The sequence below is a fragment of the Solea solea genome, chromosome 16, assembly GCF_958295425.1.
Source record: "Solea solea chromosome 16, fSolSol10.1, whole genome shotgun sequence".
Taxonomy (NCBI): domain Eukaryota; kingdom Metazoa; phylum Chordata; class Actinopteri; order Pleuronectiformes; family Soleidae; genus Solea; species Solea solea.
Genome location: NC_081149.1, coordinates 18,161,016 through 18,174,512, shown reverse-complemented (window position 1 = coordinate 18,174,512; position 13,497 = coordinate 18,161,016). Strand labels below are relative to the sequence as shown.

The window sequence follows — 13,497 nt, the reverse complement described above, 5'->3', positions numbered from 1 at the left end:
ATCCGCAGGAACTGTCATCTGTGAACGGCTGGAGGGCTGCAGTCAGCTAGTGATGCTAGCCTGTGAATCGAGTGGGAATACCATCAGCAGGCGTCTACTTCAGGTAATCAAACACCTTTGAGAAGGTTACCGATCTAATAAACTGTTGAAGGTTCCGCATCAATATAATCTTCATGTCGCAGGAAGTTTTTGAAAAGTTATAGCTTGTTTTGACTGACCTAGCGTTAACGTTAGCTTACCAACAGCAGCAGCCATGCTAGTTACCACGTTAAGTATGTATGTGTGGAGGGAACTGTCACTACATGTAGTAAAAGTCATCACAACAAGCGTCATGGTAACTTTTAGCTTCAAGAGCATACACTCTTGTCACAGTGCACTTCTAAAATAACGATCACTTTGTATGTCCTGCGATCGGACTACACTAAAACCACTCAGCCGCTAAAACTCTTACCATTACAGAAGGGGACTGTGTGGATCACATCCCTGAATGTTGTCATTGAGCCTTTATATTAATCTTTTAATTAAAGCGAATGAATATTTTACTATGATTTTACTACGAATATTTTACATGTTTTACTATGCACATGTTCTAACTGTTTGCAGACGTACGACATGATGAATGCAGGAAAACATTCTGTTCTTGTTGTTTGGCTTTGTTTTGCTGTCATTCAACTGGAATGTCCATAAATGATTATCCATAAATGAATTAGTGTAAATTAGTGATCAGTGGATAACTGATCTCTCAAAAACTTTATTTAAGTTTGTGATGTTCACAAATCATTGTTCCAAATGTAATGCAGCCCATCTTGATGTGCACTGAACACATAAGAATCTTAGTCCTGATTTTGATGTTTGTTTAAGAATCTTCATGAGGGAATGAAGATGATGATTTATGCAAATGAAAAGTAGTTTGAAAGCCTCAAAGGTGTACGGAGTGTGTATTAAATAAATGTTTTGTAGACATAATTTCTGCAGTCGATGGTGACGTAGTGACAAGCAAAGTCCACTTGCTCACAGGTTAATATAGCTGTCTATAGTTATCCTTTTAAATGGAATCATGTCACGTGTCGCTGTAAATGCGTCGCCCTTGTATGCAGTAAATAATCCACATTTACCGCCGGTTTTATAGTGTTTTATTTCTTGTTGCAAAGAAACATTGAGTAATGTTGATGCAGATAGAAAACAGTTGAACTGCGCAGAGAGTTCAGCTCAGTCGAAGCTGGAGCAAGGAGAGGGCAGAAAGCGGAGAGATCGGTGTCGTTTTTTATTATGCTTAATTTGATCAGTAATTGTCAATCTAACCGATCGGATCCATGGTGAAGAGAAAGAAGACGTCGCCCACCACCGAAGAGTACGAAAATGGGTAAAATTAAATGTGAAATTAACACTTTATTTGGAGGTCGAATGCAGTGAGGGCTTTTCGTTGTCGTTTCTGCAGGGCGCTAAACTGAAAAGCGCTCGCATTTGAATTTAGTTGAAATTTAACACAGAATGTTTGCCATTCGAGCTGAGAGACACTCGGTAAAACACCATCGCCTCTTACTGAACTTATTTTGGTGTTAAACATAATTTATTTGGAGACATTAATTGCATATATTTGGCGTTGTTTTGTCGGGACTGGAGAGGGGATTTGAAACAAACAGCGGCGGCCATGTTGAGAGACAGTGAACGTCGTGTTTAGAAGTTAATTTTTCACATCGCTTTGTTCTTAATGTGATCAAATATGCATAAATGTGTTTGGGCAGCATGACACCGGGCTCCAGGGAGGGGATCGGTGTCGATGGGAGGAGGAATCCGTCCAGAAAGCCCGAAGGTTGCGACGAGGAGGAGAGCGGAGAGCAGGCGAGCGAGGAGCACAGTACAAAGGGAGACGACGGAGTGGAAATTCTTAATCCATCAACCACGGCTCTCAGCCCCGGTTCAACCCCGGTCCTCCCCGCCTCTCCACCGAACCGAACCGGGCTTGGTGATACCCAGCAGCCCCATACATCAGCGGAGTCCGCCCCTCAATGCCACGACCAGCATCATTTTCTCCGATCAAGCGTTCGACCTCCAAGTAAACGCATCCGGAAGGATTCAATCGGCTCAGCCATCAATGGACATGGCGGGGCAAAATCGAAAGGTACAGTAAGTGATCCGCTTGGATAAAATGATGAGTGAGTGGACAACTATGATCTACTCCGATTCCTACACTTTGTGAATCTGTTGTGGCTAGAGCAAAGCTGTTTGTTGTTGTTGTTGCTGCTGTTGTGTCGTCTCTGAGCCACTGGCCTGGCTGTTGTCTTTTTAGATTTTATTGCTGGCTGCTCCAACCACATTCACTAACCCACCCGAACACTTGTTTACAAGGAGAAGAGTCACAGAGGGGAAACTGATGTTTAATTAAGGATGTGATCCGACTCTTTTAATTCACACTTTCTTTGAAACTTTGGTGTTTGTTCATATGTCATTATCAACAGAGTGCAGGAGAAACTAGGAAGAGCACTCAGCTTCAGCAACTTCGGCAATGGTCATTCAGGAGTGATCCTTATCTGGATCACCACCAAAATCTAATAATTTCTTCCTTGTACCACAACCTACATTACCACAAGTTTTTATCAAACTCAGTTCTTTACTTTTAAAACTGTGTTGGCCACAGAGAGACAAACATACAAAGACAAAAACAAACGTCCTTGTAGAAGGGAATCATTCACAGGTTTACAAAAACTTCAGAACTTTTCCAGAACAGCTGTATTATCATTATTATTATTAGTATTAATATTAGTATTATTGTTATTATCATTAGTGTTATTTGTTGTTTTTAGGAAAAAGACAAAAGTAAAATGTAGATGAGATTTTACTGCCTTCATTCAGTGATTTGTCAATTTTTATCTATTAACTGTTTTGGGTTTTTTGCTGTAACACGCCACAACCAAAACAGCCAAAAATCATTAATGATACTAATGATCAAACTTACATTTTCATAGCACATGATTGCAGGTCATCTAGATTTGTGTTCTGTTCTGCTGAAGCTGTCAGTGGTTTTGATTTGACAGTAAGGACAAGGAACATCTGAGAGGGCACAAAGATAAAAGTCAGGCAGATAGCAGCTTTTTCAGCCTACTGTTTTAGTCCTTAGTCATACCTGGGATCTTGGTGTGTTTGCCAATGTAATAATAATAATAATAATAATAATAATACATTTTGAAGCCAATACCAATATTGTGTTGATGATATCATGCATCCCGACTGAACAGTAAATAATTGCTTAATTGTTAACACACAGACCCACGATGAACACTAACTGAAAGGGGGCTCAGAGCAGTGCACCCATAAGAATGCGTCATATTCTAATAGTTGTTGTCCTGGGTCTCCAGTTCATACCCTCCTAAATTAAAGGTTGGGTGGGCCAGTGAGGTGGGGCAGCAGCATTAATAACATTCTTTTAATTTGTGTCACTGAAAGTTGTACCTGTTTAACCTGTACACAATACATTATTCCTGACTGGTTTCACTGCAGTTTTCATTTGTGTGTAATTATGCTGCACTGTAGCAACAAAGTGTTCATTTTTTTGTTCTTTAAAAATTCCCTTAGGCTTACATTTACCGAGTTAAACATGCACAGTGTGTTGGTTTTCTGACATGTGTGCTAGTGCATGGGGTGTTGTTGGAAAAGAGAACAAGACCAATATTGTTTCACCAAATGCATTTAGACTGACCAGTTCACCAAGGAAGCTCCACTTATTTTAACATGATGCTATATTAATGCACATCTATTTTAAAGGAGACACATTTAGGTTAGTGCTCATAAGCCACACACATTTTCATTCATAGGTGAAAAAACCCATTAGCTGGAAAGACTGTTGCCTTAAAATTACGCAGTGCTGCATCAGCAACAGTCTTACTGTTTGTGTTGGTGCCTCCTGGCATTGTGCTGTGTATGTGCTGGAGCCTACCATGAGTTAGTTTTGGACCTGTGCACTGTAGAGCTGACCGTATATCGGCTGATAGCTTTTCCTGTCGCCTTGCCAAACCTGAACCACAGAGAGTGGAGCTCTGCAGGGTGTGCTCTGTGCTGCCAGCCAATGGCTTTTTGTGCCTGAACTTTGCATCTTCTCAGCAGCTACACAATTTTAAAACTACTGTAGCGTTTGTTTCTCATGCTGAACAAAACAACCCGTTTGGTCAGTCTGAAACTTTTGACCCAGTCCTTACATTTCCAATTGTCTGATATTCAAGTTGTGTTCTCATCAAATATTTACTTACTGATGGGTTTGTGGGCTTCTTGACTCTGTGTAACACAGGCACAGAGAATGGCTCTTCCTCTCAGGGGGCAGTGGGACAGTCAGGGCCTATGGCGAGCTCCACAGTAGGAGTATCCAAGTCCTCCAAGGGCCAAGGGTCTACTGAGAAGGAGGAGCAGGCTGGTAACCAGAAACGGGCCCGTCGACAATGGGAGTCTTGGAGTGCAGAAGACAAAAACAGCTTCTTTGAGGGCCTCTATGAGGTAAAGTATTTTGTTAAATAGTCATTACTTTATAACCTTTTCATTAAATGCACACATTATAGGAATATTGTGCAACATATTTTCAAGTTTATCTTGGGACAGCACGGGACATTTGAAACCAAGTTAAAACCCAATTTCATGGACATCATTTGACATCTCAAACCTCCCCCTTTTTTTTGTCTCTAGCATGGAAAGGATTTCGAAGCGATCCAGAACAACATAGCGATGAAGTACAAGAAGAGAGGCAAGCCAGCTAACATGGTGAAGAACAAGGAGCAAGTCCGCCACTTTTATTACCGCACCTGGCACAAGATCTCCAAACACATTGACTTTGCCAATGGTGAGCTGTCTTCAATCTTCTTCCTACATAAGCAGAGGGGACATTACAGAAGCTCTTTGAGCATTATTTATTATTGAGAGTATCAATACATCACATCCAACTTTTATATATATAATTTTTTTACGCCTTTAAGTCTTTCTCATCTCGTTTCATTCATTCAAAACAAGGCCTTGTTATTATCAGATATTATAAATTGTTTAGTCACTGAAATAAATAAATAAATAATTTGACATTTCCGATCTTGTAAGTCACACAGTCCAAAAACATATGTTAAAGAGTCTCTCCAGATAAGCCTGGGCCTTTTCCCCTACAAAATTCTCTGTGTCATTGTCGTGTTATCTTAACGTTGCATACACATTCCTCTTAGGCCACTGGTTACAGCAATGTTGTGACTTGTTGATCTTTTTCTTTCTCAGTGTACTCCCGAGTTCTGAAGAAATCCTCTCAAGAACTGTATGGTCTCATCTGCTATGCCGAGCTGCGCAAAAAAGTTGGAGGACGTAAGTAACGGCAGGAAACATTCACGAATGTGTGATTTATTTGATGTTTTCGCGTCGAGTGTTTTCATGCTGTAGGATCACGACACATGGGATGTGATTAAATGCTGCACGCTCCCAGTCATGGGGGACAGCTGCTCCTGCGGGAAGATTCCCTAAACGTCTGGTTTTGTGTTTTGTCTACGACAGTAATGGATGATAAGAACGTGGCGAAGCTGAACGAACTCATCCAACAAGGGTAAGTCTGTAGTGAAATTGATCAAATGCATAACCCAGTTTACTTTTACAACCACAATTTATTCAGTGATCCGAGTATAATAGAGGATGCTACTGTTACAGAGGGATGCCTTCCTGTTTAATCAGTAAATAGCAATAAATAAATGTAAGAAATTGAACACTTGTATTAAATGTTTTTGTAAATTCACAAATCTGGGATCTACAGTAATCTAGTGGAGTGTTCAGTCTCAGTGACTGAAAGGAAACAATGTTGAGGTCATGTGCCAAATACAGGAAAAGGGCATTAGCAGCAGTGATGCATGCAAAGTAGACCACTAATATCACCTGGAAGGAAATTTCCGAAAATATAAGTATATATAAATGATATGGTATTGTATAATGTCTTTGTAAAATGTCTTTGTTCACATTCTCTTCCTCGCCACCAAATGGTGCGATGTGATACGGAAACGTTGTCCTGCTGTTTATCTGCTGCTCTGTTTGTTTGACCAGGGCCACGACTGTGCGCTCAAAAGGGAGGAACCTGCGAATCAAAGCACCCATGTGCCGCGCTCTGAAGAAACTTTGTGATCCCGACGGTGAGACTCTCGCACACGTACATGCAAACTGAATCAAACATCGGTACTGAACAATTAAAAAATGTGATGTGGTGAAGCGTTACTTGGGGAAGCGTTTTCATTGTTTGGCAATAATAATAGCAACGTGAGCTAGTGGTGTTTCCATGGTAACTCTGTGGGAGCAAAGTGAGGAGGTGGAACAGGAGGGAGATGATGGAGATGACTCGTCCGATTGACTGCCATTGGCCCCTCTATTCATCATTATCCAAACTTCTAAAAACCCTTTAAACCAAGAAGGGAAAAAGCAGTTTTGTCACAATAGTTTCATTGCCTGCTAATCCACTGGGTTTGAAAATTTGTGAGAGAATACACAACTTGTAATTTACACTAAATGTAGTGTCACTTTAGAGTTTTGCCGTGCAGTTGTCATGATTCTGTCTGCTACTGTCGCACCATTATTTTTATTATTATTTATTAAAAAAAGTATTCTCTGTATGTTCCTAAAGAGCTCTCACTCTTTAAAAACACCTTACCTTTCCGCGAGACATCTTTGTTGTCATTTCTCACTATGTCAACGTGTCCCCACAGGAGTAAGTGATGAAGAAGACCAGAAGCCGGTGCGTCTCCCCCTGAGGGTGGCAGTGGAGCTCCAGCCGCGCAGTAACCAATCCTGGGCCCGTGTTCAGAGTTTAGCCCACAATCCACGCCTCAGGTCAGGCTTTAACTCGTGCCAGTGCTTTTGAAAATGGTGTCCGTTTGCTGCGGCATCACAGGACCAAAAGATTAGCCCAAGAATACCTATGAAACGTATATGAAAAACTGTCAGGTGAAATGCTAAGTATGTGTGTATATCATAGTTGAAATCTATGGCTAAAATGTCTGTATTTCAAGAAGCATAAAACCTAAATTATGCTTTCCAAAGCAGTCTGGCTCTGTCTTACAACAATTGTCATCAACTGTTTTCTTACCTAGAATGGTGGTGGAGCTGCATAGAAAGGTTTCCAGCCTCATTGAATATTTGAAACAGAAGTGGGCGTACCAGGACCAGCGCATTGTATCCTTTAACACATTATGTTGTTTGCAACTCTGTTGAGCAGTATTGATCCCATCACAGCTGAGGAAAGGGAAAAAAAATATAAGTAGTAGTAGTAGCAGCAGTATTTCAGTTCATCATTTAACATTTCAACATTCAATTCTTTGGAAGAACCTACCTATCAGTTATGTTTGAGTCTTTAACACCAATGTTTCAGCTTAAGAGTCTCAAGGAGCGAGAAGCTCTGGAGGGCAGTCAGTCCAGCACAACCTCCCCCGGCAAATGCCAACCAGATGAACTCCTTCTCTTCCCTGCTGAGAGCACCACATTGACTACACTGCCTGGTGTGGCACGTGTGGTTCACTCCAAGGCATCCTGCACTGTACACTGGCTGGAGAGTGGCAAGAACCGACCAAATGCAAAGGAATTGCCAGCTGCCCAGATCCTGGGCATCCACACAGCTCCAACATCTCGGACTGGCCCCAAATCTGGACGTGGGAGTTCTGCTGCAGCTGCTGCTGCTGCTGGTGGTGGTGGGGGTGGTGGTGGTGCTGGTGGTGCTGGTGGTGCTGGTGCTTCAGTGACTGTGTTAGGTGATACTCGTCGAACTGATCCCCCTAACCTTGAAACTTCACCAGACAGTTCTGCCAAAGTAGAAGAGAAGAGGCCTGTGTCTGTTGCCGCATCCTTTCAGCAGACGGTGGCTCTGAGAGAAGAAGGAACTGAGTTTGCTCCCTGTGGTGGATTAGCTGTAATCAAAAGCACAGAGAAGTTGTTTAGCAGTGTAGAGAGCTCATCTGAGCAGTGCAAAGAGGAGCAGAACGCCGGCACCTCCTCTCCAGAGGCCAACCAGACTCCTCCAACCAAACCTTCAATGACTGTCACAGAGGATGGAGTGTTGCAGAGCCCTGTGTCTGCAGCCAAAGAGCGGACTGTTGAGCAGATCAGGGAGGAAGGCTGGTGTCCCCGTGACGCAGAGAACGTCACCCTGGCTGAGCTTTACCTGATGTTTGGAAAGCCTGGGAAGCTGCAATTGGAGTACGAGTGGCAGCCTATCGCGGCTCCTTCCAACAACCAAGAAGACGGACAAGCCATGGCACCAGCTAAGCCTAACAGGACGCATCATGTTTTGCGCTGCCTGCTCAAACTGGTGACCACTGAGGTCAATCCTAAACCTTTGGTAGGGGTTAACTTCTACTTTTCACATTGTTATTACTAGTTTGTTAGTCACAATGTCAAGTTTAAAAGAAGCTTTTTAAACTTGTTAAATATGTTGAACAGGTGGTGTGATTAATGTGTGCCCTCTCCACCAGGCCCCGGATCTGTGTTCCACAGCCATGTCACCTCTTAAAACCCAACAGGAGGAGCAAAACCAGACACTCACTCCTCCGGGAAAGGGGCCCATAGCAGGTGTTCGCAGCCCCAGCTGTGGCCGGCAGCAGGCCTCTGTCCGAGGGGCCAGGTCACACCTGGTCAACACTGGAGTCTCAGGTATTCATGAGTCTCTCCTAGACTCTAAAGCTTTTCTACAGGCTCTAAATATGCATTCACCTGTGATGTAGCCATTTCCCTGCCCAGGTTGTGGTTGGAGACTTGAGTAAAGACAACTAATCTTTTTCTTTACTTTTTACTTTTATTTTGTTAACTTGAAATCTTAATTTTACACACAGGTCAGATTTGAAGTACTTTGTGTGTTTCTTTTCCTCCCAGATGCCCATTGGCTATATAAATAATTTTCAACGAATGTCCCTTCCTTCTCTCATAACATTTCTTATTTGCCACGCGTCTTCAGGTGGACGCTGCCTTGCGCGATCTCTACTGGGGTCGGCGGCGGGCTGTGAATCAGAGGGAGGTGTTTTCGCTGTACCCACCACGCTGCCTCCTAACAGCTCACGGCACAACAGAATGTTCTCTCCCAACAAGGAAGCGGAACTTGCCTTCAGACAGCAGCTGGACTCGATCAGTGTATGTCAATTTTTTTTTTTACACACAAGTACAATGACTACATTTGTGAAATGTTCAAATTAATTTATTTTATTACCCTCTTATAGATGCAGTCAGATCTTTTCCTTTCCCGACAGAGAAAACCTCGGAGCAGACAACTCCGTAAACCTCTTGTAGTTCAAGTAAGTGAAGAGTTTTTTTATATTGGTATTGAAGTAAACATAATTTATTACTCCTTGCCTTGTTTTGATAGACTAAACATTTTATTACATCTTGCCTGTGTAGCGAACACTGCTGCCCCGAACTACAGGAGACACTTCTCCGCACGTCTGCTCCTTTTCCATCCTCTCCAACTCCTCTGCAGGTAGTAATTGCTGGTATTGAAAGAAAGTGCAAAATGATTGTTATTGAACATAGACCCTTGAATAGGTTGTTTTTTTGTGTTTTTAATTGGTAACATTGTTTATACATGACTTAATATAATTCAACAAGAGCTAACCTAACATTTTTCGTCCCTCAGGAACTGGATCTTTCCGGCCCATCCATACTCGCCCTGCTCCTTCGCCCCGCTCCATCGTTTCCAAGGTTCCAGCTGCAGCACCAAGTTCTGCAACCACCAGTCAGCTCTCCAGTATGTACCGTTTCCCTGTTTTACTGAAACCATGTTGAATGTCTAGATTAAAGCTTAAATATAAACTGTACTGTTGAAGGTTTCACTTTGAGTATCAGTTACCTCAGACAACCAAAGGGTTTACTTCTCAAATACAATTATTAATCACAAATAATCTGCTCCATTGCAACTCACTTGGTCTAAGATTCCTGTTAAAGCCTTATTACGTGACACTAACAATATTCTTACATGAAGAGTAAATGTAATGATTTCCGACATTCAGTATGGCTTTGAATCATTTCTGCTTTGTTCTAGGCTACATGAACTCACACCTCATTGTATGATTAGACTTTTAATACTTACCATGTATGAGCCAATGTGGGGAAATCCTTGGTGTGTCTAAACCGTTTCTGCTCTTTCAGGTGCCATTGATCTGGCAGCTAAGTCTGCAGGCATCATTCCTGGTAGTCCCTGTCGGAGTGTTGACTCTCCCTCTGTGGATAACGACACTCTGCTCACACCCACACCCACACCCACTGATGATGCCGAACCAGACCCACAGCTCCTCCAGCAAAACGTCCCAGAGGTCAGGAACAGATGCTCTATTAGTGGTGGAAAAATCAGTGACAAAATGACTCATGTTGTAACTAATAACCAAGTAATTAAACAAGGCCTCTTGCTATTAACTGTAATATTCATTTTCATTTTGTCAGATAACAATTTTTTTTCTCCAATGGACATCTGATCTGATATTTTAAGATGTAATCATTCCATCTAGTAAATGTGAATCATTTATGACTACACTGCCACCATTTATGACAATTCTAGGAATAAATATAGCCATCCCATAATGCGTGCCACTTGTTCTTTCCTCAGAATGGTTTGCCTCCACCGTCTCCTATAGCGATTAGTGGTGGGGACTCGCTCCTCCCTCCACCCAGCGTAGCGTCACTCCTGGACATCTCTTTGCCTGGGCCGCCTGAAGAGGCTCTAGCCCCCGGAGAACCTCAAACACACATCAGTGACTCCATCATTGAGCTTGCCATCAACTCTGCTCACTACGGTGCGTGATATTCATCACCGTAAAACCTGCAAATTGGTTAGAATAGGTAAAAAAAAAAAAAAGAGCAGGGTTTGGTGTTCTAACAAGAGATTTGCAAGTATTCTGTGAACTATAAAATATGACGACATGCAACCATCCAAGCTACTGACCTGTCTAATGGCTGTTTGTCTGTCCCGGTGCAGGTGAAGAGAGGGCTCTTTCTCCAGCCAAGCTGAGTAACAACGACGGCTCCAAACTTTTAGCCTCGTCTCCCTCAGTCAGCCCGTCCCGAGGCTGGATTCCATCGCCCAGCCATGACCCCCAGTGGTACCCAAGCGATTCAACCGACTCCACACTGGGATGTCTTCTCTGTAAGTCTTTGCCCGATCCACAAACAATCACCCATAGTAGCTCTACTGAGCTCCTCAATTTGGGCCTTCACTCAGCATGACTCCAGCAGCGTTCCAGTTCCTGAACCAGTTTCTAAATTTGGTGTGTTCACGCTGAAAAATAAATTGGTTTTGGAACCTGAAACGTTGGGTTCCCAACTGTCACAGCATCATTGGGCGTGTCAATGTTAGCTGTAGACAAGAGGAAGAAGGAAAGAAAACGTACAGGGACGACATGTTGAAGGAAACTAAGCACATGCAGTGGTCTCCGTAAAAATTTCCTGAAGGATTAGAAGGAAAGCTAGGAGAAGCACAATGTCATTGCCATGTTCCACCGTCGTGGTTACTTTTTTTTTGATGTAGGGCAGTGGAACTTTGGTGGTGTTTGACTGGTGTAAACGTGTTGGTTTGTTGTTGCAAACTAGACCCTAAACAGGAACCATTTTTTCGGAAGAGTTAGAAATAGGAGAATATGATTGATTTTGCGTGAAATTCTAATTTTTAACACTGAATACTGAACAATCTTGTACCATAGGAAAATCAAAGCTTATTCAAATGTACTATTAAGCAACACACAGTAGTTATTTCATGTATTTGAGTAAGCCTTCAAATAAAACCTTCATCCCCCCCCCCCAAAATACTGTCTGTCCAGTTCATAGTCTCTGTGTCTCATTTTACCTTTCAGCCAGCATGGTGTCTCCTGAAAAGGTGAGGAGGACCAACCTTACCCCCTCTGGCCCCTCCAGTGGCACGGCATTGCTTGGACCTAGCCTCCTGGACTGCAACTCCCATGATTCCTTTCAGTCCCGTGGCCTTCCTGATGTGGCAGAGGTAAGTTTTTGCACTTTTGACAGTGAGAAATAAAGAATTTGAGTATTTGTAGAAGACAAAACAGAGACGATCTCCACCTACATTCTGTATTTCCTTCAACACAAACTTAAAGACGGGACAAGTTGAAAGATAACAAAAGGTCTATGACAGAAATGGACAGATGAGACGATACATGAAATCTGAGACAGACACACAGCAAACCTGAAAATACCACACAGATTTTCTCTCTCTGGCTACTGTTACCTGTGGCTCTTGTACATGACAACTCTTTGACTGGGTTTGCAGATGGACTCTCAGCTTGCTTGTATGATGAGTGAGAGCAGCGTGGACTACATCGCTCGCTTCAATGACCTGGCTCAGGAGCTGGCTGTGACCGAGCCCTCCATCCCGCCGCCATGAGGAAGGGAGGACAAGGCCATCTGGAAGATTGGGCGCTGTGCGGCTAGAGATTAAGTATTTCTTCGGTGTCAAGACCGTTGTTCCTCTGATGGATTTACACCGATGAAATGACAGTTATGGAGAAGGAGCAGCCTCTGAAAGCCATCCCTGCCCTGTATGTTTAAGTGCAATAATAATGGTGAACCTTGACCATTGTTCAAAAGCGAGTTAAAAGAAAAAAAAGGTGAAATCCCCTTTAAAAACAAACACTTTTGAAAAAAAAATGTGTTGACAAAACACAACCTCATGTACAGGAAAACAAAATGCCATATCTGAACATAATATTTTCACTGAGCTTATGTCTTTTCCTGATCTTTGTGTGTATGTGTGTATGTATGTGTGAGCGTGTGTCTTCTACTCTCAGCTTGACCCCCAAAATGTGCAAATCCTCCAAAATGTGCAGTTAAGGTTCATAGTTGGTGGCAAACAGCTGCTGGAAGAGGATTCTAAGTAATGTCAGTGAGTAAAATTGTCTTTTCACATATTACAGTGGCTAAATTGGAGCACAACAACCCAATTCTTCATTTCACTCAGTTTAGTTTCCTGTTTTTGGTCAAATTTTCCATGTGTGTGTTTGGAACAGGTTTTTTATTTCTTACATCCACATGCAAAATGGCAGCTTTTTATTTTGGTTGACTACATTTGGAAGCAGCTCCACAGATGAGATCATCTGCAGCTATTACATTTGCAATGTTGTGCTAAAATCAAAGTCCATTTCCAGCCACGTTGTTACATCTCTATCACATTTAATGTAGGTTTAATAAGTAAAATGGCCTGTAGGTTGTCTTGTTGTTGCTTTAACAGGTCACAAAAATATATCTTCCTTTTACAGACATATTAACTTTGAGTTGTGGTTTCTCATTCTTACACATTAATGATGAAGCCAGAGGTTTTTGGTTTAATTTTCCCCCACAATGTGACTATGTATTCATTTTGAATACTAAAAATGTCCGATACCTCTATAAGTTGTTAACATTACACTCCAGTTTAACGCCACAGGAGCAAGCGGTTCAGAGTTATGTAATGAAATCAAACACTAAAAGCAATAGTTGACACTCCACTAAGTACATTTGCAGTCACTCTTTAATCACCAGTAA

At 42.3% G+C, this 13,497-nt stretch overlaps 1 protein-coding gene and 2 long non-coding RNA genes across 5 annotated transcripts; 1 reads left to right on the top strand and 2 right to left on the bottom strand.

Moving 5' to 3' along the window:
• Positions 1-2: 2 nt before the first annotated feature.
• Positions 3-13,241, top strand: cramp1 (cramped chromatin regulator homolog 1). 3 transcript variants are annotated; one of them, XM_058652763.1, is made up of 20 exons: positions 3-103; positions 1,746-2,122; positions 4,283-4,485; positions 4,672-4,825; positions 5,242-5,325; positions 5,512-5,560; positions 6,049-6,134; positions 6,702-6,825; positions 7,086-7,167; positions 7,364-8,326; positions 8,460-8,637; positions 8,939-9,111; positions 9,198-9,272; positions 9,376-9,454; positions 9,611-9,721; positions 10,123-10,286; positions 10,577-10,763; positions 10,946-11,113; positions 11,817-11,962; positions 12,248-13,241. In XM_058652763.1, the coding sequence occupies exons 2-20, from the start codon at positions 1,747-1,749 to the stop codon at positions 12,359-12,361; spliced, it is 3,516 nt and encodes a 1,171-aa protein (XP_058508746.1). In that variant the 5' UTR covers positions 3-103; position 1,746; the 3' UTR covers positions 12,362-13,241. The 3 variants fall into 3 exon arrangements, with proteins under 3 accessions (XP_058508746.1, XP_058508745.1, XP_058508743.1); XM_058652762.1 differs by lacking the exon at positions 3-103 and adding an exon at positions 1,121-1,351; XM_058652760.1 differs by lacking the exon at positions 3-103 and adding an exon at positions 1,122-1,363.
• On the bottom strand, positions 6,833-7,450 carry LOC131474999 (uncharacterized). The gene is made up of 3 exons (XR_009242485.1): positions 7,325-7,450; positions 7,082-7,227; positions 6,833-6,911 (listed from the first exon to the last, which is right to left on the bottom strand). It is a non-coding gene; the product is annotated as an uncharacterized LOC131474999 (long non-coding RNA).
• On the bottom strand, positions 9,170-11,000 carry LOC131474998 (uncharacterized). The gene is made up of 4 exons (XR_009242484.1): positions 10,913-11,000; positions 10,064-10,789; positions 9,595-9,744; positions 9,170-9,464 (listed from the first exon to the last, which is right to left on the bottom strand). It is a non-coding gene; the product is annotated as an uncharacterized LOC131474998 (long non-coding RNA).
• Positions 13,242-13,497: the final 256 nt, after the last annotated feature.

Excerpts from the sequence above, each read along its gene's own strand:
- cramp1 (XM_058652760.1), top strand. The coding sequence starts at position 1,314 with ATGGTGAAGAGAAAGAAGACGTCGCCCACCACCGAAGAGTACGAAAAT. Across the intron at positions 4,486-4,671 it reads TCTTTGAGGGCCTCTATGAG|CATGGAAAGGATTTCGAAGC; the intron begins GTAAAGTATTTT and ends TTTTGTCTCTAG. Across the intron at positions 7,168-7,363 it reads CGTACCAGGACCAGCGCATT|CTTAAGAGTCTCAAGGAGCG; the intron begins GTATCCTTTAAC and ends CCAATGTTTCAG.